Source organism: Chroicocephalus ridibundus, chromosome 4, assembly GCF_963924245.1.
Source record: "Chroicocephalus ridibundus chromosome 4, bChrRid1.1, whole genome shotgun sequence".
Classification (NCBI taxonomy): domain Eukaryota; kingdom Metazoa; phylum Chordata; class Aves; order Charadriiformes; family Laridae; genus Chroicocephalus; species Chroicocephalus ridibundus.
In genome coordinates, this window is record NC_086287.1 from 95,070,329 (window position 1) to 95,098,226 (window position 27,898).

Sequence of the window (27,898 nt, forward strand, 5' to 3'; positions counted from 1 at the left end):
CTTTCAGAGCATCAGATTTTGCATCTCGTGTGACCGCTGCCAAGAGCAGCTGTTCCACGGTTGCCAGAGGTCTGCCGACGATGCTTAATACTTCTCGCTGTGCAAACTCGTGGGACTTCCTACAGCCCCGGCGGCACCGAGGGCACGCACCCGTGCGTGGGATGAGCAGGGGGAGAGGAGCTTTACCCAAGCTTTACCCAAATAACTAGCTGGTCAAAGATCCCCAGAGGTCCCAGGTGTGCACGTATCTTATGGATAACGTGCACCTCAGTGCAAAATACTGATAAACTGATTTGTTTTCCAGAACTGTCACCCTTGGAAAAAATGCAGTCATGCAGGGTTAGTTTTTCATCTTCCTTCTCACTCCCACTTTCTGTGGTGTGTTAAAATTGGATTTTAATTGAGTATCTTGTTCCCAGCTGTATCTTTTAATGCTAGCATCTGCTGTTGCTATCAGGGATATTTTAAATAGGACGGAAGGTCATCCATAGGATTATCTATGGGGATGTGTGGCCCACATCAGGAAATTATTTAGGCAACAGAGCTAAGGAAATGTTATTTGTAAAATGTCTTTAACTTATCACAACTCTTCAAGAGTTAGGGACAAGGAAAAGGTTCAGTTGAGGTCTGAAGAGACAGCGTATTGATGGGTACGTAGGTGCAGATTGCAGAGAGCCCAGGAAAGGGTCTTGCGTCATCTGTGGCAAGAGACAAGCTGTGTAGTCTACCAAACGCCACTGTCATGGGTTGGACAGATTTCAAAGATTTGACGGCTGGTTTTATGTCCCCTTGGAGCTGAAAGATCGAATGCAGGCTGGCCGGGCTCCATCTGCCTCCTGCTATGGTTCGGCTCATGGCATCACTGCAAAGGAAGGACGTGAACCAAATTGAGGATGGGGGGAGGATATTTAGGATGAGCCTGATGGTCAGAAAGCACCCCGTGTCTGTAGGCTGGGGGGACGTACCAGCACATCAGTAGAAGGCATACGGGTTTGACCTTCAGGGAGAAATCGTTCCCAAGCGGCCAGCGTATCGCAACTACCAAAGCAGATGTGCAAGGGGGGAAAGGACCTCAGCGGGGAGAGAAAAATTGCCAAGTGTTTTTGGTGCTGGAGACTTGGGTTCAAGTTCATCTCTTCTTTGCATTCATAATGGACTTGAGCAACCTGCTGGCCTTCCCTTGCGCAGCTTCTTCAGAGCGGAGCAGAGCTCCTGTGTCGGGAGTGCGGTCAGAGATGTCGAAGCCTTCAGCGCTGGCCCGGGCTCACCTGTGACTCCGCTCACGGGTGCGAGCAGCGTGTGCTGCTGTGGCTTTGCCGATGGCTGGGTTTGCACAGGCCCAGCACAGGCATGGTGGGAACTCTTGGAGAGGGAGACGTATGCTGGATGTTGCATGCATACTGTTTCAGCACTCTTGTTTGGTCTGTAACTAATGCATAGAGTAATGTAAATGGGATATTAAAATGGTAAAAAAGATAGTAAAATGCTCTTCGGTTGTTTTTGTTGGTGTGGTTTTTTTCATTTTTAGTGGGAAACCTCTCTGTAAATTCCTCAGCGTTTTAACAGGGCCATATCTATAATAACCTATGGCTTGAAAATTGTGTATTTCCTATTTTTATTGATAAACAGAGCGTGCAGGCTTGTGAAAAAGTGTGCAAACTACTTCTCAGCTTCGCTTCCAGTCTGATCCTCTTGGATGGAGCTGACGAAGAGCCACAGTCATTCAGCCTTTGATGTGCAGGAGGCCAGGCTGGATGATATAATGATTCCTTTAGGCCTTGCTTCCCGAAGGTATCTCCTGATCCTCATTTACCCAAGTAGTTAAAACCTTGCCTGCAAGCAAATGGCAGGATGCCTGCTGCTTCTCCCTGCCTGGCAGGGAAGGGATGTGGGGGTGAGGAAGAGACTTTGTAAATTAGAGACTTGTTTTGTAAATTAGTTCATTCTTTGTCTGACTTGTGAAGCTGGTACCTCCGCCTTGCGGCTAGGCGGAGGGCAGAGCAGAAAGGAAGGAGCTGTAGAAGGACCTCATTCAAAGGAGACTGCCTGGGTGATGAGATGAAGCTTCCTGGGTGAGGTTTCTTGGCAGCCTCTCTAAGTTAGGGATTTGGACCTGCTGGGCTGCAGGATCAAGGAATGTTGCTAAATGTTCTTGGACTTCCACGGGTCTCTGGAAGGTCTCGCTGAAGTATCGCCATTTTAGTGTTTGTATTATGAGGGACACTTTCGCTTTGAATCCAGTGCTGTGACAGTTCTACTCTGCTTAGAGGGAGAAAACAGGAAAAGAAGGAAAAGATATGGCAGACAAAAGCTTTTCCATGGTCCGGAGGGCTCCGGAGGGGAAGCCACAGGAGGCCAGTGCTGGCTCAGGGCTTCTCAGGGCTGAGCGTGTTTTGAGGTGGTTCAGGGGCATTTCTGCATGGGGCAGAGCCCACCAGACTGCTGCTGGAGTGACCATGGCACGTCCCTCTGGGGGGCTGGATCCCGCCAGCACGTCGGGCAGGCTCAGCACGGCGCTGACGGGCCTCGGCCCCCGCAGCCCTGGGTGACCACAGGCTGCGAGTGGGGTGTCGGGCGCTCCAAGAGGAGTGTTGCAATGAAGAGCAATACCTTCCTGGAGTTTAAACTCTTTCCTTTCCCCCTTCTTTTCATGTTGTCTCTTCTGTGAACCTTTGAAGCAGGCCTTCTTAATTAAGCTTTTCCCAATTGGGGTTTTGCTTTTGAAAGAAAAATTGCTTTGCATTTGGGGTTTTGCTTTTGAAAGAAAAATAAGGAACAACTTTCTCATTTAACATCTATTCTGGCTCTTTTTAACTCACTTGCTACTTACCATATTGAATTTTCTCTTGAACTTCTTTCTGCTCATGTTGCCTTGTATATTCCCCCTTTTTGCTCGCTATGGGAAAATCATATTGCCGCTTTCCATATTGCCGTTACTAACTCACGATTTTCTACGTCACAACCAATTGGGCTTCCTGAGTAGTGGGATCTGCTGATCTTGTCTGTATGGTAAAATTAAATCAGTTATTTTGTGGTGATTTTTCTTAAAGCTCTTCTGGGCTCTGTACTGGAGTTGTTCATGGTTTTGGTCTTTAATGCTTCAAAAATGAACTGTTGATTGCTGGAAAAAGTCGTATCTCTTCCCCATTGCTCCTGGGAAGGTGCCTGAGCAGAGAGGTGTTCCTGGGTAATTACTGCAGAACAGCACATTCCGCAGAAGCTCTCCTGGTTGATGGTCACCTTTAGACCCCCCTTGAAGCTGGCCCAAGTCTCCCGTGCTTGTTTCATGCCTTCAAATCCCGTCAGTCCCCCAGAGCTGCAGCAATGGGCAGCTGGAGATGGGTAGGGCAACCTTGACCCCAGGTACCTTGGTGAAGGGCTCCGTCGGGGACTAGCTCTGGTCCTCAGCCTCCTGGCAATGTGGCTTCCAGCTTCCAGGTGGGAGGAAGAAACCTTTTCTTCCTCTTCCTCCTTTTTTTTTGTTGCTGGCTCTCGTGCGGTGCCGGATACGCTCAGCCCTGGAGAAGAATCTCCTCTACTCCGTGCTCCAGCTTCTTTCTGTCACAGGGACTGTAAGAGAAAGCACAGTCTGTTCTAGGCCTCAGATTTAGAAGGCTCAAGGGATAATTTAGGCTTTTTTGTGTAATTGCTGGTGGTTACATATGTCTGTTGTGGAGCAGGTGTGTCAGAATATCCATGGATGATCCACAGGATTTCAAGGGTGAGGAACTAAAATCAAGCATGCAAATCCTGGTAAAATAGTAATTCTGCTCTCAGCATGGGCAGGACATGGTTAAAGTTGGACCTTAGATTTTTGTGAGGAAATGGTTGGAGGGTAAATGCATCTTCATTGACTTGCGATAATGAAGTTACAGGTCTTGAAAAAGCTGCACATTGTTCCAGACTATTTTATGACTGAGAGATTTTTATTTTTTTCCATTTAGTAAAGGTGACCTGTCTGACTTCCACCACCTTCAGAGGTGTTGATCGTGGTCATCCTACGTACGTAGTGATCTGGTATTCTCCCTGTAGCACACTGGCACAGCTAGCAGTGCAGTGTGACTTAGGCAAGAGCTTCACATGGCTTTTCTGTTTTGAACCTTGACAAAGAGGAAGAAGTAAGTTACCTTTAGAAGCGGGGACTGGATTTCAAGGCTCCTGTTCGGATCGCTTATTGTGTAGAAGTGGGGGATTTCTTGTGTCATTCTCTTCCAACTCCTTCCTTTGCTTATGCTAATGTATACATTAGTTCAATTGTTGAACGGGTGCATTTCTTTTCCACCTAACAGTTATAATTACTTGTGGTTTTGCATATTTTTCTTCGAAAAATTCTTTAAAGAGTGAGAAATTATTTGTACTTTTACAGTTAATTTCTATTTCAGTTATTCAGTTGACTTTCGAATTAACCAAAGGGTTTTTTGCGTGGCGTGTTGCATAGGTTTGTTTATGCGGCTGCCTGTCATGCAGAGAGGGGTCGGGCTTTAAGCTGTGCTGGGCTGGGGCCTTCAGGGATGCCAGAGACTCAGTTTCCGTCACTGGGGCTGGTTTTTCAAGGGAGCACAGGTGATCAATCCGCTTACCCTCCTACCACACGGGTATGATGGCTTTCCAATGGGACTCCCAGTTCCCTTTCTGCAGATTCAGGATCAGTGCACATCTCTTTGCTTGTTTTCCTTTTTTTTTTTTTTCTTTTTTTCTAAAGTTTTTCTTCCCAGCATCCCCGCTGAGGTGTGGCTGCTGGGGATGCGCGTGTTCCCTGGATGCCTTTTAGAAAGCTGCTAAGTGGTTCATCCTTAAATGCGGAGAATTTTTGTTGCTGTAGAAGCAGTGATTTAAGTGTTTTCAGTGGAAGAAATTTGTGAGATCACTGAGACATTTCTGTATTGGACGATTAACCTGCAGATTTACTGCCAGGATTCGGTTTGAAAAGCCAGGCAGGCTTTTTGTGTCGCCTTGGGCGAACACCTCTGTTTGCTGCCGCGGCCACTGTGGCTGTTCTGACCCTGGTGTCGTGTGGCGCAGGCAGGTCCTGGTGTTCACAGGCCACGTTGTCATCTTATCAGAGGGGAAAACATTCAGCGGGATGCATCGCAAACCCCACCAAGAACAGAATAAACCCCTGCAGTTGTGAGGCTCTTTTTTAAGTTATCTCGCCGGGAAAGTGTTGCCCTTTTGGAGGGGAGATGGTGAGGAAGCTGCATTCAGACCTGGTTGCAAGAGTGGGGATTTACTCGATAGCTTAGCCCCGTTCTCTCTCTGAGGGGCTTCTCACCAATTCGCCTGGGCACAGAGAAGTCGAAAGAAATCTTGCCTGAGAAGCTTTCTTTGTTCCCTCTGCCCGGGGAGCCTGCCTGAGCCCTCACCTGTTGGAGAGCAGCCCCATGTTTCTGGGGTTGGGAGCCAGAGCTGTCGCCCCTGGGGCTCTTGGAGCCAGTCCCAACCTCCGTCTGTTCCAGTCTCCTCTCTCTCTGCCATGCACCTTCCCTCGCCTAGAGCTAAAACAAAGAGCCAAGAATTAATTGTTTTGTGTTTCCTTTTTTCCCCCTTGTTGGCATTGTGGTCTGATCGGTATCTGGGCTCATTGGACACTGGAAGCGTTCGCTTCCCCTTCTCCAGAGGCAGATGTTGGAGAGCTGAGTAAACGCTTGAATACCCAGCGAGGGGATGGGCTGAGCCAGGCGGGGATCCTTCCCTCCGCGCGCTGCCTCGGCTCCCCGTGGCGTTGCAGTTGGCAGCAGTGGGGTCGTGGGGAGGAACGCTGGTGCTCAGCATGGCTGCTGCACGCTTAGCAGGGGCTTCTGCGGGGCAGGGTGGAGTAACTGGTGTCAGGCTTTTTAGCCTTACATCCTTCACTAGTCTGGGGCAGTGAACACAGTGACACGCATATATCCTTGCTGTATTGCAAGTGCTGGATAGAAAAGATGCTCTTCTCGAGAGTAGATGCCCCACGCCATGGCGGGGAGGGCAGGGGCTTGGAGCTGGGCCGGGCGCGGTGGTGCAGCCCGTGTTCAGGACCCGCTGTGGCACTGACGGACGGGGGCTCGGCTCCCCCAGCCTGGCTCTGCAGGCTCCTCTGCTCCTGTGGTTTCGAAACAAGCCAGTGGATCTTCTGGTGCTGGTGTTTCTGTCCCTTACCGCGGGCTACAAACTGTAGGTAATATCCCACCTGTGTAGGTTAAATAAACTTTCCCAGGCATGAGCTGTAAACAAAGGTTAAATAAATAAAGTTTATTTCACATCTGCCAGGGAATGTCACTGACATGGAATTTAACTCAGTGCTCAGAGCAGGGCTGCGAGAAAGTCGCTGTGAAGGGCGAGGAAGAGGAAAATGCAAAGGGGAGCAGGGGAAACCGAGTGACTTAAAGGGTTACAATTTTGAGTGGAAATGATGATATTAGTGTTATTTTAAGCCTTGTCATTCTGTAGGCTTAGGATTGTCAACATGTTTCTGGAATACTCTCTCTAACACAAGGTTTGTTTTCCAAATACGAATCCGAATTGTGATAAATGCAGTGGTGTTGGGCAGCTTCTCTTCAGTGGGGCTTAACGAGGTATGAAAAAACTGAGGGAAAGAACGAAACATGCCTCTTGGATTCAGCAGACAGTGCAGTTGTAACACTACAATGAAAGCTGTTACCTGCGTTGGTAACTTCATTAGTTCTTCACTTGTTCCTTTTCTGTGCATTAGACTTCTGGACTTTATCATAGATGCGAACTCCTGTAAAATTTTGGTTCCGTAATGTGAGGAAGAGACTGGATTTGGGAAAGATGAGGGTGAAGCGTCTTGGTCCCTTTCATTCACAGGTTCTGCTCCCCTTGGGGTGGGAGTGGGGCGCTGGGGGTGCTGGTTCCCACAGGACTGCCCAAGTCTCGCGTGCTTTGGGAGCAGCTTGATGGTAGGGTATCAGCCCTGATTGAACTAGAGAGGGGGGCGATAGCTGTGGGTTTTGATCAGTGTTGACTGAAGAGTTTTGGAGCTTCATGGCTTGTTTCTAATTAAAGCCTTGAATCCGTTGATGCTGTGCTGTGCGCCAGGGCTGGGGAGGTGGTGGTGGCCCATGGGACAGCCCTTTCCCGCGGCATCCTTCTGACATTTCACCTCTCTGTCTTCTTGCTTTCTTGAAAATGGCTGAGGCCGCCTCTTGGGGCTTTTTTGTGGATGTTTCTCATTGCTGTTTTTTCAGAGAAGCGCTTGATCAGGAGACCATATTTCTAGTAATTATGCTTCATATGGACCTATTTTCTTATGCATTTAATAGGGCTCGGTCTTTTCAGCTTGTACTTGGCCTGAACTCTTGAGCAAATTAAATTATGTCAGGGGCCTTCCACAAGTGAGATGGGCATTGAAATCTTTGATTTTTCTCAGGGCAATTATTGTGACCAGGTGAGGAAGAGGAGGCCGTCCAGTGAGTGATGCAGGGCAGAAGCGTTAAGACCCCTTCATTAGTAACGCTGAAGTTCAGTATTTCAAGTTCCTGACTTCAGTAGCCCCGCTTGTGCAGGAGGAATCCCGGGGTGACCTGTGGGCTTTGAGCAGTGCCTGAAGATACCCCTTCAAGGGAGTTTCGCTTAACCAGGTGCCTTGCCTTTTAGCTCTGCTGAGAAAGCCATTTCTGAAGATGAGAAAAAAATTCCCTTAGTGTACCTTCTAATTGTTCATTTAGGAGCAGAACTTGCCTCCAGCTGGGAGGGCTTAAGGCTGCTGTAAAGTGCTAATTAAAAGTAATAGTGATGATGAAAACAGATGTTTTCAAGAAGAGTAAGTGGTATTGGGGCACCAATCTGCTGTCCTTGGCTTCTCTGCGGGAGGGGTGTGAGCTGGTGTCCCCCGTGCTGCATTTCCAGGAGGACTGGGGAGCGGGGCTGGATCCTGGGTGGCTCATTCTGCTTTAGCAAGCGGAAGGTTCTTGGTAAAGCGTGGAGGAGCAGTGCAAAGCTTGCATCGGTTGGACAGAGTCGCCACCTCTGGTACGTGTGCTGCCTTCCAGTGCCAAGCATGGAGGGGTGGGTGCGCGAAGGTGGAGCACAGTCGGCGCACTGAGGCTGCGACCACCCGAGGCCTGGAGGAGCAGGACGGCTGCTGCTGACCACGGGGTAGTCCGGCATCGATGGAGCCTTCAGGTGCTCTTATAGAACGTATGATAAATAACGCTGAAAGCAATGAGCTGCAAGCGTTGCTTGATCCACAGCAGAGTCAGTTGAGTACTTCCCAGTCCTGCATGTCCCAGTGGCTTCCAACAGCTTGACTCTGTCACTGCTGCAGCCATTCTGGGAGCAATGGGTTTTGCAAGAGGTTGGGGAAAGCACTGCGGGGGGAAGAAATCCCATCTCTTGGAGCTGTTTTATCCTTTTTTCTCAGCTGCAGTTTATTAGGAACTGGGCAGGTTACAACTGGCAGCAGTCTTTTCTGGGGAGTCTTTGTTATCTAGGTCCACCATGGTTAGCAACTGTCGTTACTGTTACGGCACTAATTACCGTGCCTAGTATTAAAGCAGTTTACGTGGGGAGCTTGGAGTTATTCAGCTAAGGTTAGTCTCTGGCTTAAGAGGCTTTCTGCGGTAGCTTTCTGAGCACAGAGGTATTAACAACACAGAAGACAGAGAAGACCACTTGAAATTTCATCGACCCTTTTTGGCTGCTGTGTTAGGGGTTTTTTTGTTTTGTGTTTAAAAGATTGATCTGTCTCTCCCGTTGCCTGGTCTTGCTGACTGTAAGTGGTGACCTTTCCGGGCCTTAGTGGGAAAGTGTGGGTGTCTGAAGGCAGGGCTGGCTGTTCAGTAGTCATCTTCAAGACCATTATTTGACTTGTCCTCTTGTGCTGTAGAAGCAGCTTCTCTCACTGCTACAAAGTTGATGTATTCTGTGGAGCTTTCCATGGGTGACTGGAGAATTTACTGCCTCATGTTTGTTACTTATCCCTCTTGACGACTTAAGCCGTTCAGGTGCTCTGTCCATTGTTGAAATGGCCCTGATTTTCTCCCATTCTGTGGAGGGGTAGAACAAAATTGTTTGAGACTCTGAATCGTTTTCTGGAATACTGTTCTAGAACAGGAAGGAAAAAAAAAAAAAGTAAATTCCAGTAAGGCTTCAGGGAGGTGCCTCCGCCCTGTGTCCTAGTGAGTATGGTCAGTGATGCTCGGCCGTCTCCCAGTGAGGACCCTGCAGGGCTCTGGCTCCGGGGACCGTGTCTTGCAATGAGGTAGCTGTCGTGTAACGCTGGTGCTTTGCCTACTGCATGACTCAAGAAGTGCGCGTGAGACAAGAAGCCTTATGTATAGAGTCGAGCTGCACGTGTTAGTGCTTTAGATGGAAGAGTCAGCTTTGCAGAAGGCTTGTGGAGCTGGGGTTGGCTGTAAATGATAGCGGATTTTCTAGTAACAACGAAGGGTCCCTTGTCTTGGAGAACCTGATGTGCTGGTGGTTGGCGCTGGCTGCAGGTGACTCTTCGCTCCTTCTGGACCTGGCAGGAAGAGGTGAGTGGAGGCTGGCCCTTTCGAAGAGCGATAGGGTGGGAGGTCTCTTTCCCTTTGCTAGATTTTAATAAGAAAGGATTGTTTTAATCTTGCTTATATTCAGAATTACTGATGGGAGTCTGAAAGACAGCCCCAGCCCTCCAAGACCTCTGTGATGAGTTTCATGAGGCTCTGCAGCCCATCGCTACCAGTGTTTTGGGGTGAGAGCAGACAAGTTTTAGAAGATCATGGCCAAAATCTTCAGCCTCTAAGGCAGTGGCTGTGTGGTACGGCATGTTCATTCATTGGAGCGCCAGTTTCGATCACATTGAATTCCATCATTAACCTTTTAACTGCCCTACAGGCAAGCTGTAGAGGTAAAACACCATCCTCACCAGTCTCCTTTGGTACAGGTGTGCGCGGCAAGGACCAGCCTGGAAAATAAGAGGTTGGTTCAGCTATGGAAGGATGAGAGAGGGCTGTAAGGATGTGTAAGGTTTTGTCTTTGAACCTGTAGAAGAATTTGGCTTGAGAATCCTTCACTGACTATGCTTGTGGAGGAATTGGCAACCTTTAAAGGCCGGAGGAGGCACCAGAGAATGGGTGAACTGGAGGGTGGGCACCAGAGAGTAGGGAGGTCACTCAGATGCTCATGAGAGAAGGCACAAAGAAGAGAAGGAAGAGGAAGAAAGGGCGTTAGCCTGAAGCACCATCTGTGGTCTAATCCAGGTTCAGGCCAGGCCATAGAAAGATTGCTTTGACCGGTGTAAAGTTTATTTTGCAAGTGTCGACTGTGATTACTTAGAGAAAGTGACCCAGACTGCACGAAAGCAGTCAGCCAAAAACGGGGGAGTTTGCACCGAGTACTGCCTGCAGTCCGTAGCATTGGTCCTTTGGGTTAATACTGAGATGAAGCTGTCAGAGCCTTGTCCATACTGGGAGATAATGGGACCCGTGCTCCATAATTAGTGCCCGTAGAGCTGCTGACAGAACCCTGGAGCTTCAGCTCTTGTTAAACTCATTTTCAGCTGTCATTTGGCAGTGGTGGCAACGTGGAGCCCGGTTGTGTTATAGTTTCCATTCCTGCTCCTGATGATGGAAAAGTAATAGATGCTTTTGCCAGAGTAGATATAATCTGGCTGTTTGTGTTTTGCTTATCTTCTAAAGGCCAATTGATGCCTGTTACTGTGTTTAATTCAAGAGAAACTTTTTGGTATTTGAAACGACTTCAGAATCAAAATGTTGTCTTGCTTTGTGCTGGTAGATCAGTTGCTCGTCTTGCAGGCGCCTGGCAGCAGGCTGACAAGCCGCTGTGTGTCACCTGTTTTTGAGGTATGGCCTGCGTGCACGTATTACCCAGTGGTACACAGAGGTGGATCTCCCAAACCAAGAAAGAATTCTTAATGCACTGCACAATAATGTAGGCCCTGAAGGGAAAAATTCTATTAAACCTTCTAGAAAGGATGTGGAAAACTGTAGAAAGTCCAGAGCAGAGAAAAAAGCAATTGAAATACTGAAGAAAACGCTTTGGATTGGGAAGTTGAGGAGTTCTGAATTTCGGCTGATCAGAAGGGGGATCCAGAACTGAAGTTACAAGGTTTTGTATTTGAGCTCTTGCTTCCCTGGAAGGGGATGCTCCAGTGAAAATGTGAGCGTGGGGGTGTGTGTAAGAGTGAGACCACAATATGGGCTGTATGCATGATAAATAGGACCTGAAGTATGTCTAATAATGTGACCTTCTCCATCCAAGCAGTAGCTTGGAGGTGAAGGTGGCTCGAGGTTACTGCTTTGGCACAGCAGAGTGTGGAGGACTCGCACCAGGGTTCAGAGGGGCTTCAGGCAGAAGATTATGCCCTGGCAATTCTTGTTTTTGTAAAAAGCTCAAGACAGCACTAGGAGCATCTTGCAGGCACCCTGCAATTATCATAATAAACAGTTTTATCATCTGCTTGGCAATCAATAATGTGGCTTATGCTGCTTTAGTATCTCACTGGTATTGATTACCTTAACAACTGTGCTGCGGTCAGCTTCTGTTAACCCGTGCTCTACTGATGGGGCTCACCCGTCCTGCTGCAGGAGGTAAAGGACTCTGCTTTCAACCTCTAGGCGTGTGCCAAAATTAACAGCAGGACAGGTCAAACCCAACTCTTAATCAGAGAGGCTTCGTGGTAGGATTTTAATCCAGGGAAGTGGAATTGAGTGCATGTTCTGTGTATGTGGTGTTTTCAAAAAGGATTGAAATGTGATTCTCAGTTTGGGCTCAAATGACTTTGGGCTTGTGGGAATGTTGTGTAGTGCTTTGTCAGAAGGGGTTTCCCCCGAGCCGTGCATGCCCCAGACCTCAGCCCTTGCAGGAGGAAGGCTGCTCCCTCGGCAGCGAAGTTGTGCTGCTTTACCCTGGGGACCTGGGCTCCGAATGAGCCTGGTGCGGGAGCATGCGCTGGACGTCCCCTCGGCTTCTTCGGGCTCTGCCGGGACTAGCGGAGAACTGGCTGATGCGCTGGCCTGCCGGCACATCTCACACCTGCCTGGCCCCGAGAACAAAGGCTGTGGCGTCGGGCGGGCGCTGTGAAACTCCACTGACCCCCAGCAGCCTCCTGCGCTGAGCTGGGGGGGCCGAATGCTGCTGCCTGTACCAAAGACTTTGTCTGAGCTAAGTGAACCCTTGGGGGTGTTTTGACAGCATCGCCTCCGCTTCCGGCAGAGCAGTCGGCGATTAAGAATATCAGGTTAGTGGCTTACTCCATTTTGGGAGGAAGAAAGATGACTCTGTCAGCATCCAGATGGGACTTTAAGGAAAGACGGGACTTTCTGGGACTTGGGTGTACCTAGATAGTTGGGTCTCATGGCCCGGTATTTCTCCTAATGGAATTTCCCATCATTTACTGCCCTGCTGATTTCTGATCAATGAAAATAAAATTGCAGTGCCTCCTGAGAGGCTCCATGTATGGCTACAGCCTCCAGCTGTGTCAGTTCCGGTAAGATAATCTCATCAGGCGTGCAAGAGGGTAATAGGAAATAAAAATAAAACCCACAATTAGCAAGAGGCCAAGCAGCAGAGTAACGCTTTCAGTCCTGGAGGTCTGAAGAAATGTGCGTAACAACTTCCTTCCCCATCTCCGAAGGTGCCTGCGTCCCTCCCAGGTGTGCCACGGCGCAGTCCTAGCTGAGTTCGGGACTCTGCTCAGATCCACCGGGCACATGCTTTGAAACCCGTATTTATCTGAGTCTGTGTCAGCTCTCCCTTGTGAGGTGGTTAAACTTTCACAAGAGATGTGTTTGTTCTAAAGTGTATCAGGGATGTAGCGGCTGATAGAGTGGCTGCACGCTGGGGACTAGGAGAGCATGAACTTGAGACTTTGAGCCGTTGAGCGGTGTGTAGTTATTGACTCCTGTTGGTTGCTGCAATCAGAAGGGTTTATTTTGACCAGATAAAGGAAATACTTAAACTGTATGTGGAGTCTAGAGCGGGGCACCGTTTTGGTAGCAGATGAGCGTGCAGATGCTCTGTTCACGGGAACGCAGGACCTCTTGGGTCTGCTAAAAGTTTGCCTAAAAGGCACTCCAAATGGGCAGGTTTCCCAATCGCACTGGCAGGTTTCTTCACCTGTTTTAGGGTTCTGGGGTTTAGGTTATCTTCCAGCGATACAACTGTGACCAGTAAAATTTACTCGATACCAAAACACTCATGGCTGATCTGAGCACACATCCTGGTGACCTTTGTAATGGGGCTTTGCAACATCAGCCTGTAATTCCGAATTAATGTATCAGACAGCCCCGGTGTTTGTGTAAGCATCAAGCAGAATGGTTACTGAATGACCTAATGCCTCTGAGCCCGCTTTCCTTGCCCAAAGCGTCAGCTTTCCCGAAGGCTGGGAAAGAGCGGCTGAGCCTGGGACAAGGCAGCGTGTCTGTTTCCTAACAAGGACTGGATCTGAGCCCTGGCACGGGAGATCTGCATGACTTATGAATCTAACTCTTACCCTCTGCTTGGCCCTTGACACTAGTCTGGAACGCGCGTGTTGTTTGGGTAAATCAGTAGAAAGGAAAAGCGTTGGCAGGGCTTCTTCCCGAGGCATGTGAGCCCGCATGGGAAGAGCGTTGTGCGGAGAGGGCAGTCCAGCAGCGGAGCATTAGCTTTCCAGGCCGGGCCGTCTCAGGTTGGCCGTGCCTGCTCCCCAAGTCGCGTTGCAGGGCTGGCTGAAGCTTAGCGGTGGGAGTTCGTGCGAGTTGGCTCTCGGAGTGCAAATGCCTCAAGTGTTTCTGCCTGGGTGGGATCGCTCGGTGTGTGGAGTAACTGGAAGATGGGGGGTGGATGAACCACCAGCAGAGCCGCAAAAGCCAGCGGCGATCCCTCGCTTTCAGGAGTTGCTGCTGTGGTTTGCGTCCTGTAGCCTTGCTATAAATGCTGCACTTTGTTCTTGCATTCAGGAGCAGCGCTCAGGTGATTCAAGTCTCGTCTTTGGTATGTTTATACGTGTCTTTATGATGTTTGAAACTCAGGACATTTCTCTCTTAACAGGCATGTCTGTGGGTGAGATGGCTGTAGATGTTGCCTAGTGCAAGGTCTTATGGATGTAACTGCCCTTTGTAGTAGGGACCAGGTGGCCCAAACGGAGCTGTGGCAGCTCTTACTGGTACAAGCTCCGGGACAGACTGCTAGGGTGACAGTGGAGGAGGGGGAAAGGGCAAGCTTCAGACTGTGGCAAAGGGAGGAACAGTAAGGCCCTTTTCCCGAGGCCCCGTGGAGTCCGTGCAGTGGAGCGAGGCACTTTGTCCTCGAGAGCTCTTTGGTTAGTTTTGGAGTTAGGTCAACACCAGTGCACTGAAAATGCAAACCAGATGCAAATGTAGTTATTTATGCAGCAACATAGGCTGGAAACGGCATTTGACAAGAAATGTTGGGTTTTTAGAGCAAAGGGGTGAATTGCACAACTGCGGAATCGTGACATGTGTGATGTTTTGAAACAAACCAATGTGGAAGCAAAATCTGAAACTTCTGTGGTGTCCTACACAAGAGGAGAGGTTTGTGCAGGACCTGAAAACAAGCTCCGTGCCCTGGGAGCTTGTAAATGCCATGTCACTTATGAACTAAGCAAGTGCTTCGCTTTGTTTCATAGAGAGAAATGCAACTTAAGCTAGTTTGCCTCGGCTACAAAATACTTTCAGTGCAAAGTGTCTCTCTGGAGGAATAACTGCTCTTTTCCCCAGCTGCTCACTTAAAACCCTCTGGCACTCCTCTGGATTACTCTGCTCTCAATGGCAGTGGGTTGATGATTATATAAATATTTTCGTGTGTAGTACAGTAGCTGGCACAAAGGGATCAGCAAACTTGGAATAACAGTTCATAACAAAATGTTTTCTGAAAAGCTGCCTGCATCTTGTAGTACTCTCGTTGGCTCAGTTTTAGCTGGTGTGAAGGACAGAGGAAAAAATGTGGATAATGTAGAAGGTTCACCTTTTCAAGGAGACCCTTTCTCTTAAGTTTCATGCCAAGTGCTTGAGCCCTACAGCTTTCAGTCCTGTTTTGTTCAGCGTTTCCTTTGCTTCCTGCTGCTTGAAAAGCTGTTTATGCTAATGATCCTGTGAAGATCTGAGGGACTGGCTGTGCCTATGCATGTGAGCCTGTGTGTAAGAGAGGGCTTGCATTTTCTGTCCCGTTAATGAGCGTGCGCAGTGCAGCACTTGTTTGTGTTGTCAGCACGCCAGTTCTGGAGCGCTGTCGGCTGCCGAAGGCAAGCCCTCCATGTGGTTGTCTTCCCGCTGGGAGAAGACTGTCCTGTCCTTTTCGGGTGCCTGATGGATCTTTCCTTTCTGTAGACCACTGTGTGCTATCTCGTCTTTTTCTGGGACCTCGTGCCCTTCGAGGCCCATTGGCTAGAATCCCTCGGAAGGGAAAACACAGAGCGTGCGCAGGGGCTTCCACAGAGGCGTGTGAATTCTTGATTTTTGTCAGGATAGCAGATGGGCTCGCAAGGACTTGCAGCCCTGGGACTCTTGTCAATGGGTGTTGGAACCTCTGGGTCAATGTTGGCCGGATCCTCTTCCGCTAGCGGGCAGATCTGGCTTGCTAATTCCACTCCTGGTGCAGTGGCGTTGGACGTGGCCATGTGTCCATCTGGAAACAACAGTCTGGTGCTGAGCAGTGTCTGCAGACAAAGTCAAAACTGAGCTTGGGCTTTTGGTTGGTAAAGCCTAACCGCAGAAGAGGAAGATGCAGAGCTTGTCCAGGATTTGGCAAGACGGATACTTCGTTATGAATACTCAGCAAACCACGTTTGTTGATGAGGCAACTCTACTGTGATCAGGTGTGTGCCAAAACACAACTTGGTCTTGCTTGGAAAGGCGCAAGATGTGACTTGCTATGTGAAAGAGGAAAATTAGTTTATAATTTCTTCTTTAAAATGTTGAACTTGGCAGATTAATATTAGTGTTTTCAGGGTTGGTTGTTTTTTTCTTGTTAGGAATTGCATAAGAGGAATCCCAAGTCACTGACATTGTAAAACGTTGATGGAAACCCCCAACTAGAAATCATTCTTCAAGCCCTGCATCCACATTCACTATTATGCTTAGATTTTGGCTCATAACATACTATTCTATCCTAATATTTCAAGTCCTGTTGCAGAATCCTCAACGCTTCCCTTAGGCTGGCAGGTATTCTTGCTGCTTTCTGGCACCTTCATGAATGGGAGAGAGCTGGAATCTGTAGCTTCTGTTTAAGTTGGAAGATAAAAGCTTTTTATGAAACTGGGAACTGAAACTATCTCTGTGTTGCTACCAAGCTTGAATATCTATCCCTTGTTGCTTAGGAAATTTAAAAAGATCTTTCTATTCTAGGAAGTGACTTTTTCACATATTTGTGTGATAACAGCTGCTGTATAAATCTCATAAAGTGACAACATGCTCATGCAACCTTATTTCACCCTCTTATGTGACCATCCTGCTTACTAAGTGAGACAGTGTGTGATCGCGTAATTAAAGACACTATCATAATGCATATGCATAAAGGAGCAAAATTAAAGTTGCTTTGGCAACATACATTCTGTTCTTCCTTAATTTTTGAATTCTCGATCCTAGGCAATGATTTTTATTATGTCTTTTCCATATGCAATTTCCTAAGTGTTATGAGAGTGCTTTGTAGCACGCCAGGTGCGGGGACGCGACACAGAAAGCTTTGATGCTCCGGGTTCGTTGTGTCACCGCTCCAGACGGACGTGCTAATTGCCTTGCATCCCCCTTCCCAAACTTCCTGTTCTTGGGAGCTTCGAATAAACCTGGTCCTAGGGATTGTGAATTTTACTTGGCTGCTCGGTCACCTTTGGTACGCCTGTCTCTTTTTTAGGCTGGAACGGGTGTCAGCAAGTGCCCTTCCAGAGACAGGAGCTCCTTGGCTGACCTGAGCATTAGCACTAGCGCTTGCCAGGCTCCGTCCTCTGAGGACACTGTGAAAGGCCAAGATGAGCGTGTACGGAGGGATGTGCCCAGAGCATCTAAGCCCGCCCTTTAGTCTGTACGCTGTCGTTGTCCCCTTGCCGCGGTCTCTTTCCGCTTCCGCTCTGAATCACCAGCACCTGTGCTGGAGCTAATCTAGGGTAGTCTCTCAGCCTGTGTTCATGGTATTGATTTATAGAGCATTCTGTTGACACAACAGGTAGGTGTGTATTTACAAAGTTTAGAGGCTGTTGTGCAGTTTTTTCCAACAGGAACCACTCAGTCCAGATGCTGACTGTGAGCTTTTGCATGAGCCACATCTTTTTTGGAGCCATGGCAAAAAGCTTAAGAGCTGGCGGGAGTTTGAGCCTCTGCTGCTTGCCAGGATGCTCTGAAGGAGCAGACCCTGCTCATTACAGGGTTGAGCACTTCTCTCCACCGCGCGGCGGTGGGAATAGGCAGGGGGAGGGGTGCCTCGCTGGGTATCTTCCAGGGTAATGGCCGTGGATGTAATGCATCTGCTTGTATCTTTTCCCTGTCCTCGGTGCCCTTTTTTTCATGGTGCCATGTGGGTCATTAGCTGAGGGAACAGTTTCTCACTGTCTCTTTCTCCTTTTGTTTTCCTCCTTCCTCATTGCTTCCAGTCTTGGTTTACTGCCAAACAGCCTCTTGTGAAAGGGCCGCCTAATTAACCCTGTGCTAATTAACAATTTAAAATTACACAGCACGGCTGTTCATATTTAATTCTCGGGAAGCCTGGGCAACAGCAGGAACCCCCTCCTCCCTCCCGCTCCTGTCCCTGCCGCCCGCGCTGCTGCCGCACGTCCCTGGGGTGGAAGCAGCCTGGTGTTGCGGGCCAGGGGCTGCCCCAGGAGCCCGCAGCTTGCCAGGGGGGTGGAGGGTGTTGGTTTAGCACCAGCCGCTCCTTGGCAGTGGAAGCGTTGCTGTAAGATGGCACGTCTGTCCCCGTGAGGATGGGGCCGGGGCTGGAAGGAGGTGACGGGGGGAGACGCAGGGATCGACTGCACTTGCGTTCTGGACAGAGCGTGGTTGCAAACCACCAGCCGTGGTTAGTAGAAACTCTGGATGAAAGAATGGGGCACGTACTGCACTGCTTTAGTCTGTACTGTGCTGTCTGATGTAGCTCAGCTCGGGACCACCGTGGCTGCTGCTCCTGCCCTGGTGGAGCACTCCCTGCCCCATGGTGTCCACGCTCCTCCATCTGGGTCCCAAATCTGCTTGGGGCGGCGAGATGCAGCGATGCTGCAGGGAAGGAGCAGGGGCTTGGGTGGGCTGTGCGCCAGAGGCCCAGTGAGTGTGGTATGGGGAGCAGCGGTGGGACGCGAGGCTGGAGAAGGGACTGGGGAGAGCCCTTCCCTGCCGCTGGGGCGGTGGGAGTGCAGGGAGTCTCCGGCACTCAGGCTGTTCTCTCTGTAACTGGAGTTCATTGATTTTACGGGAAACCATGTTTACAGACAGAGTGCTGATCGACCTGACGAGTTGACTTCTGCCTCCTTAAGTAAGAACTACCTTTTCTTATTGACTGGCTGATAAACAGAGCAGAGGGGGCGGCGGGTGGGGAGAGGATGGGAGGTGTGGAGCGCGCAGAGGTCTGTCTGCCCTCACAAGCTCTTCTTGGCCTGTGCAGGTCGCGTAGGGGTGGTGTGGGATGGAGGAAGGTGCGGCGCCCGTAATAGTGAATTAATAACCGCATTGTACCCCTGCGTAAAGTCTGGTTTGCTTTAATGAGGCAATCGCTCCTTTCAGTTTAGAGGGATGATATCTGCAGTTCCTGTACGAATAGAAACAAATATTTCTGTGACTCTTCTTCCCTGATCATCGTCCTTCAGGAGTAGCTCTGGTGATGAACTAAAAATGGGCAAGAAAAGCTTGGGTTTGCATAGAGCCAAGGCTCTGTCCAGAGGCTCTCGGCAGGCTGTCTTTTGGCTGTGGGTTTTACCACCTGCCTTGGAAGGGCTCCTCCATGTTGAGGAAAGGGACAGGAGATTCCTTTGGAGTAGTGCTTCCTGAGCTGGTTAACTTGGAGTGAGTGGGGAGAGAGATGTTAAAGCAACCCAAGGCAGAAAAGCCCACCAATTAATTGGTAAGCGCTTGCAGGTTTGCCTGGCCTGGCCTGGCGGGGAGAAGAGATTGGCTTTCTTGTCAATAAACAAGTCCCCAGTGCAGCATCAAAGCCGCAGTCCTTTATCAATCGCGTCCTCCTCTTCCCGCATGTTCCTGTAACTTACCAAGCATTTATTACATTGATTTTACAATCAGGCTGTTAACCCTCCCGCCCCATCAGCCCTGCTAATGCTTTTGGCCCAACTGTCAGTCAGGCATCTTCCTGCCAGTCGAGAGTTCTTGATAACGGAGAGGCTCAGGTTCGTGCTGTATCTCATCTCGACATGTTTCCTGGGGAGCCGGCGGTGCTGGCAAACTGAGTGGTTTTTGTCTAAAAGCGTTTGTGGGGTGCGGTTGTTCCACATTGCATTTTGAAGTCTGCGTAGATATTCCCAAAACTTTTCTTGGCAGAAATACAAGGCTTATGGCGTTTCTTATATTACTCAGTTTTTTCACCCAGTATGAATTTGTTTTGGTTTAATTTGGATTGCAGTTGTCAACGCAAAAGGTAGCAGTGAGGGGGAGAGAGTATGTCATGTTGTGGGAAGGTGAATATGCAGCTTCAACACCGAAGGATCTGGGATCAATTTGAGGAAAACACACAGTTAAGGACAAGTGTTCAGTGGGAGAGCGCTGTTGTAAATGAGAGCTGTTACAATGCAGCGTTGAAGTGTCGTTTTAGCTAAGGTAAGCAAAACTGGCTGATTAAGAAGACTGAGCCTTTTGTCAACAGTATTATGGTACTCCTCTTTCTTACCCCATTCAGTGCACCAGGTTGTTTTTATTGCGGATCAGATCACTATTTATTCCCAGTGCAACCACAACGGCAGCTGTGTATGGCATAGGGTCCGAGGAAGTTGAGGATCAGAAACGCTGTAAGGTGATACTGCGTGTGAACACTTTGGATCATTACACCGTTGCGCCTCCATGTCCTTCCCTAGGCATCTTTGCCACGCTTGCTTCGGGAAGTGTTACTTTCTACCTTCATAGGTAGTTCTAAATAGTTTTTCTCAAGCTTCACCAGAAGTAAAACAGGACAAAAAAAACCTGCCCAGATACCTTCAAACAGGTATGTCTACGATCCCAATCTGACGGTCAGCAGCGTGAGAGAGATTTGACTTGCTTTTGTCCTGTTCCACTTCTGCTTCCCACGGCCCAGGAGCAGCGTTTGGGTGTAGGGGAGCATTACTGCTGATGCAGGGGTGAGGACAGGCAGAAGACACATCCCCCTGCTCTCTCTAACTGCTGGAGTGCTTGCTGGTGCTAGCAGGGAGAGCTTTTTCTTTCCTCCGCAGTGGATGGCTCGCCAGGGCAGAGGAAAGGGCGTCAGAAGCCATAAATACCTACTAGGCAAAAGCATTTAGGGATGGTGTTCCCAAAGAGTGTGCAGGAGTAACCCCCAAAAGGCACTGCAGTATTTGGAGGATAAGGGGGAGAGAGCCTCTTCTCACCTAGAGGGATCGTGTGAATTCTAACATACTGTTATTAGTGTTAGTTTATGGTATCACAAAAACTATAAATTTCCATTGTTGCGGATGAAGAGGGCTTGGAAAAAGTGAATGCGTATAAACATACGTGCGTCTGACACACATGTAAGTACAAGTATCTGTCATTATGTATCCATACTTCTGTAGGAAACAGCGTAAAGGGAAAATGCGAACATGTGAGACAAGTCAGAAAAATTATGGATGGCTTCATGTAGTAAGGGAAAATAAACTGGTAGGTAATGAAACCAGGAAAAACAAAGACAATATTGAAAGTTGCTCCCTTTTCTTTTGCTCAAACAAATTCAGGTACTTCATTCAGTGCTGCTATGGCGTGTCACCAGCTTTGCACTGGCTTATCAGGACTTCTCTGGCAAATTTTCGGTTCTCTTCGTACTTTTTCTTCTCTTCCCCTGGTTGTTGAAGTACCAGTTGCATGTCGGTGCCACAGCGGGTCCCCGGGCGCTGACACGGTTGCGTGCAGTGTGTGCCGGGCCGGTGGATGCGTGGGGGAAAGGGCTGCTGTCTGTTACAGGCACGCTGCTCTGCAGGAGCTTGCAAGGGTCTCCCGTGCCTCGTGGACTCAAATGGAGCTTGAGAGCACTGGAAACACTTTCAAACAATGATTATAATATTTAAGGTTTAGATAGCGGTGTAGGTTGTCAAAACACTAATAGTCTCTGGTGAAAGAGACGAAGGGTGGCAGCAGGCTGCTAATGTGACTGCAGCCTTCGAAGGGAGAGACCTTAAAGCCCCTAGGTGTCAGCTGGTACGTACACAAGGCTGCTGTGGGCAGAGCGGGGGGAAGTCGTCACTAACGGTCTGGTCTAGGCAGAGCTCCAGCACTGCGCTGCACGGAGTATCTCACGAGCTGAAGCAGCAACTGCTCGGAGGATGCTCAGGAGCAGCTTTGAGAAAGCTGTGGTAAATGAAAGAGATTTAAAGAAAGACTTAAAATAATTTGTATAAATGTAAATGTGTTATTTGGAGCAAATCCCACTGAGTCAGCTTAAGAAGTAACATCATGTTGTTAAATTAAACCTGTTGTGCCGCTCAAACCCTTATACTGAATATCAGCAAAAACTCTCCCTAAGCACGTATTCAGTTTTGGAATAGTCTGACAAGCAAAGTGGTGCTTGTGTTTAGTTGGTAGAAGATAAAATACTGTGGAAGAAAGTACTGTGTGCCATTGACGAGGACAGATCTAGAGCATGAGTCTTCCCTTTTTCGCAGATGGTAAAAACACGGACAAGTTGGCCTCTGCTCGTACAGTTTTTCCTCAGTTGTTTTCTGTGGATGTTTTGTGTCTGTATACTTGAGGAAAGCTGTGGACGACAGGTTAAAAATCACTTTTGCAGACGAGGCAGTAGTGCTTTGATTTCTGCTGGTGTTTCCTCCCATGTGGCTTGTGCAGAGCTCTCTATGGGAAGCAAACTGTAGAAATGCTTCCCTGCAGACAGGGTTCTTGGTGGGTTTGCAGCTGAACTGGCAATCTCCTGCTGATCTGCGGTCTGCATTACAATGCTGCAGCTCCTAACGGTAGCACCACCTAATCTCAGAGGTCTGTAACCTCTAGACAGGCGCGTCCTGTCAGACTGGCTCTGTTAGGATCGAAGCTTAAGGGACACTGGCAGGATGCAGCAAACAGGGTGGAGGTGAATGTCAGCCGTGCCCAGCAGCCCATGCTCGCCGGCTGCCTGTCAGTCAGTGGGAGTTCTCCAGATCTCGTATCTGGTGGAACAGAAATAGTGGGAAGGGTGTTCTTCCTTCTCCTCTAGGACCTGCATCGGCCATTTGCCTCTGGGGGCGATAGGAAGCCATCTGTGCCCAGAGGCTGTGCCCTGCAGGATCTCTGGGAGCTTCCTGGCGCGTGGTGGGCTGAGCGCTTTCCGATCCCCAGGATGGACCCTTGTCAGATCTGGAATTTCCTGTTTGGTTTCCCTCCTGACGTCTCTCTGTTTAAACTCTGTCCAGAACACAGCAATTAAATCTCCTGTGCATACCAAACGCTGTTACTCCAAAATCTCTTTGAGTTGTTCTGTTTCTCATGGTCTGCCACGGAGGTGCACGTGTGGTAGCTCTGGTTCTGTGCTCCCTGAACCACTAACAGAGGGAAATCACCCGAAAATGACAGCATCTGGCTTAGGGAGGCACAGAGTACAATTTTTACAAAGTTTCAAAGTTCCACCACTGTTCTGTTTTAGTGTCTTAATTCCGTTTTCATCAAAAGCTTTTCTGTTACATTTTTGTTTGGTTTTTTGTTTGTTTTCTGAAGATCTAAGGCTTCGGGGGAGGCAGTGCAGGTCCTACAATCTTCCTGCTCCCCTTCAGGGAACGTGTTGGGGGAGGTTTTCACCACCTTCTGTGTCCCTTTGATTTGCCTCTTGTGTTCCTGCTTCCATCGTATCTCCATCGCTTGTTTCCAGCGGTGTGTTACCCAAAGCCAGGCTGCCCGTTCCCGGAGCCCATCTTGGGGCGCCAGCTCTCTCAGCCTCCCATTTGGTTCCGAAGAGCGGGATCGGCAGCCTTTGAGGTGGTGGGGTCTTTACAGGAACCATCTCCCCTCCCTGACTCACCTGCCTTTCTCCTTCTTTCTCCGCCTGCAGGTCCAAGCCGTAGCGGGTGCAATGAGCGCTCCGTGCCGGCCCTGCCATGGAAGGCTGTGACTCTCCCGTCATCCCCGGGAAGGACAATGGGTGCGGCATCCCTCAGCACCAGCAATGGACTGATCTCAACAGCGCCCACCTCCCCGACACGGCCGGCAGCATGGAGCAGCCCGCGGCGGAGAGCCGCGGCCCCCTGGACAGCCTGAGGGTCCCTTTCCCCGAGCGCGTCCCCGAGAGCAGCGCCGCGGCCGGCCCCGGCGCCGAGCCCGCCGGCAAGGAGGTGAGCTGCGGCCAGTGCGCCGCCTCCTTCGCCGGCCTGCAGAGCTACATGGAGCACCGCTGCGCCGGCGCCCGCCCGCCCCCGCCGCTGAGGGGGGAGAGCGGGAGCGAGAGCAGCGAGGACGGGGAGGAGGAGAGCGACGTGGAGAACCTGGCCGGCGAGATCGTCTACCAGCCGGACGGCTCGGCCTACATCGTGGAGAGCCTCAGCCAGCTGGTGCAGAGCGGGGGCGCCTGCGGCAGCGGGGCTCTCCCCTCGCTGCTCCCGAACTCTCTGCCCAAGCAGGGAGAGCCCTCCACCGCCGCTCCCGTCTACCCACAGATCATCAACACCTTCCACATAGCCTCATCCTTCGGGAAGTGGTTTGAGGGCTCAGACCAGGCCTTCCCGAATACCTCAGCCCTGGCGGGCATCAGCCCCGTCCTGCACAGCTTCCGCGTCTTCGATGTGCGACACAAAAGCAACAAGGATTACCTGAACAGCGACGGTTCTGCCAAAAGCTCCTGCGTATCCAAAGATGTTCCCAACAATGTGGACCTGTCCAAATTCGATGGCTTTGTGCTCTATGGGAAGAGGAAGCCCATCCTGATGTGTTTCTTGTGCAAGCTCTCCTTTGGGTATGTCCGCTCGTTCGTGACCCACGCGGTGCACGACCACCGAATGACTCTGAGTGAGGAGGAGCGGAAAATTCTTAGCAATAAGAACATCTCCGCTATCATCCAAGGGATAGGCAAAGACAAGGAACCCCTTGTCAGCTTTCTGGAACCAAAAAACAAAACCTTTCAGCACCCTCTCGTTTCTGCAGCTAACCTCATGGGCCCTGGACACAGTTTTTATGGTAAATTCAGTGGCATTCGCATGGAAGGCGAGCAGGCCCTCCAGGCCGGGGCAGCCGGCGGAGCGGAGCCGTCGCCGGCGGGCGTCCTGGCCCCTGGCGCGCTCCTCAACCTGGGCGGGCTGACCAGCTCGGCCCTGAAGACTCCCATTACCTCAGTCCCCCTGGGCCCGCTGGCTTCCAGTCCCACCAAATCCTCAGAGGGGAAGGACCCTGGGGTGGCAGAGGGGGAGAAGCAAGAGGGGGGCGACCAGGACAGCCTCTCGGAAAAGGCAGAGCCGGTCGAGGAGGTGGAGGAGGAGGAGGAGGAGGATGTGGAGGAGGAGGAAGAAGAGGAGGAGGAGGAGGAAGAGGAAGAAGATGAGGATGATGAGGGTTGCAAAGGACTGTTTCCGAGCGAGTTGGAGGACGAACTGGAGGACCGTCCCCAGGAGGATGCTGGGGCTGTGGCAGGCGGCGGCAGCAGCAAAAAGGACCTTGCTCTCTCAAACCAAAGCATTTCTAACTCTCCCTTAATGCCTAACGTGCTCCAGACCCTGTCGCGGGGCACAGCTTCTACTAGTTCTAATTCTGCTTCTTCCTTTGTCTTTGATGGTGCAAACAGGAGGAATCACTTAAGCTTTAACAATGAGGGCGGCGGAGCCAGCGTGGCAGAGGGCAGCAGGAGGCTGGACTTTATCGATGAAAGTGCCAATAAAGACAATGCCACAGCACCAGAACCAAATGAGAGTGCGGAGGGCGAGGACGGGAGCTACATCTCCCATCACCAGCATGCTGGCCCCCTCTGTGAACTTGGGGGTGGGGAGTGCCCCTCGGGGAGCGGCGTGGAGTGCCCAAAGTGCGACACGGTCCTGGGCTCCTCGCGGTCGCTGGGTGGCCACATGACTATGATGCATTCTCGCAACTCATGTAAGACACTCAAGTGTCCCAAGTGCAATTGGCACTACAAGTACCAGCAGACGCTTGAGGCGCACATGAAGGAGAAACATCCCGAGCCGGGTGGCTCCTGCGTCTACTGCAAGAGTGGACAGCCACACCCGCGGCTGGCACGGGGTGAGAGCTACACCTGTGGTTACAAGCCCTTCCGCTGCGAGGTCTGTAACTACTCCACTACTACCAAAGGCAACCTCAGTATTCATATGCAGTCCGACAAGCATCTCAACAACATGCAAAACCTGCAGAACGGAGGGGGAGAGCAAGTCTTCAGCCACACCGCTGGGGCGGCGGCAGCAGCTGCGGCAGCCGCAGCGGCCGCGGCAGCCAACATTAGTAGCACCTGTGGGGCCCCCTCCCCCACCAAACCAAAAACCAAACCTACGTGGCGGTGCGAGGTGTGCGACTATGAGACCAACGTAGCTAGAAACCTTCGGATTCACATGACCAGTGAGAAGCACATGCACAATATGATGCTGCTTCAGCAAAATATGTCCCAAATCCAACACAACCGGCACCTGGGCCTCGGCAGCCTGCCGTCCCCCGCCGAGGCCGAGCTCTACCAGTACTACCTGGCGCAGAACATGAACCTTCCCAACTTGAAGATGGACAGCACTTCCTCAGATGCACAGTTCATGATGGGTGGATTTCAGCTCGATCCCACCAATCCCATGGCACCAATGGCTCCATCTCTAGGTGAGGCTGAAGGGTTTTCCAGCGTGTCCATGTGTAAGGGAGGGATTGTTTGCGTTACTGCAAAACCCTTGTGCGTGGACTGGGTGCTGTGTGCCAGATCCCTTCCTTCTGTCTCTGCAGCCCGCTGTGTAGTGCAGCCGCAATGCAATGAGTTACCTTTTGTGCTGGTCGAGGATGGAGACTACACAGTGGAGACCTCTCTTCTGCTTTCCCCCAGACAAGTTTTTCTCATTCTGGGAAAATGTGTTACTTTTCTGGTACATTTTCTAAGAGTTTTAGCAGGGAGCTAATAAAACTGTAGATACGGATTATTGCTGAGGTGCATTAAACGTTCCTTCTTGTTGTGGAAAGCATCCTTACTACAGTGTTTCCTAATGGTTTTTCCTTGGTCTGGTAAGGGGTGTGAGTAGTTTGGCGGGTGGCTTTGTGAGAGGGTGTCATCAGCTGCTGGCGCTCTCAGAGGCAGTTGTTGAGTTGGTTTGTTACGTGCTGTGTTGCCCTGAGAAGAAAAGGTAAGCAAGTTTTGAGAACTGTGATGAATTTGGTGGAAGGGGAGTGTTCCTCCACTGAAGAAGCTGAGCTGAAACCGTTCCTCTGATGCCAGCGTAAGATACAAGATTCGAGGCTTGACCAGATGAGAATTATTAAACTGGAGAAGAATGGCTATAGAGAGAGAAGATTATTTCTCTCGTCAGATGGCGAAAACATTTACAAATGAACTACCAAATGGGTTTTTCCTGACAACGAGCATTCCTCCTGTTCGTGTTGGCGCTGTGCTTGGCACAGTGGGGGGCACACCCTGTCCCCAAACAATTTAGCCCAAGAGTTAGATTTAGAGTGGGGATAGGGGGTCAGGTCCCTCTAGGTTCCTCCCCCAAGCTGCTTTTGTCACCCAGGGCCGGCAGCAGCCGCTGGGAGAGCGCATGTGCTTCCCGCTGTGTTTGAACTTCGCAGTGCTGTGGGGTGAGAGCTGGCGCAGAACAGAGGGCCCCCACACGCTTCAGACGTGGCAGATACTGACTGAAGTTACTGCCGTCTCTATGTTGCTTTGCTGCTGCTGAGAATTTTTCACAGTGCCTTGAGAAAATATGTGAAAAGAAATCTGCCACTTTACCTGCTTTCCTCTCCATGCAGCACTCTGCCCTCCCGAACCTTGTCCGTCCATCGATGCCGTTGTTACTGATGCGCTCCATTGCTGGTTCGTTGGTCTCATGCATGTTCTGCTTTCCTTCAGCTATTCATAGTACAGTTTATTATTAGTCCAGAAGGACATGAAAGTCATACGAGAGAACAACAACACAAGATACTAAAAAAATGAAAAAGAAAACGAAGGAACTCAAGTGACTATAAATTAATTATCTTCCCCCTCCCCCCAGTGGTGTCCCAGCGTGCGTCTTCGGGAGGTCAAGGACACAGTCTTTTTTAGCGTATTTTCAATAGCTCCAAGTTGCCAACAGATGTAATTGACAGTCATTTGTAATATAGCTTCTAGTGTATAAAGTTACGGTGTCATCCATGGTGGGTTTCTTGGAAGGCGCCCTTTTAGAGCTCATGGCCTCTCCTTACTGAAGCACAGGGCGGTCGGCATGAGAGAAGTTGGGAGTGTTTTAACTGAAGCCTCCTAAAGTGCACGACAAGGCCTTGAATGTATATGAGCTCGACTGGAGAATGACTTGTGAGTTGTGCACGTGGTGGTTGCAGATCTGGAGCTGAGGATTATGGAGGGAGGCCCTTCCCGTGTCAATGAGCACCTGACACAAGCTCGGCTCGTTAGACTCATATGCATGTGCTATGACCTTTGCTAGAAGTGGAGCAGATTTTTCCTGTTTTTAGATTTCAGTCCAAAACTGGGTTTGAGTTAGAATATTAATAATTCAGAAGATTCTGCTTTTGGGTTTTTACCGCATGATGCATTTAGGAGAGACTGATTCAAAGAGAGGATTTCAGGATACAGCCTAAGAGACGCTTAGAAAAAACGCTACGATTAGGAGATACAGAGCATAGAAGGCAAGTGGTGGATTCCCTTCGCCTCAGGTGTTTAGTGAGCAGTACACAGG

The 27,898-nt window shown here is 50.1% G+C and overlaps 1 protein-coding gene across 3 annotated transcripts in view; it reads left to right on the plus strand.

The window, feature by feature from the left end:
- The window catches only part of ZFHX3 (zinc finger homeobox 3), a 191,891-nt gene that overhangs the window by 53,201 nt on the left and 110,792 nt on the right, over window positions 1-27,898 (plus strand). For all 3 annotated transcript variants that reach the window (XM_063334933.1, XM_063334934.1, XM_063334935.1), the window contains one exon: window positions 23,098-25,841. In XM_063334933.1, the coding sequence (XP_063191003.1) occupies window positions 23,144-25,841 (2,698 nt within the window). In that variant the 5' untranslated portion in view covers window positions 23,098-23,143. The remainder of the gene's footprint in view (window positions 1-23,097; window positions 25,842-27,898) is intronic.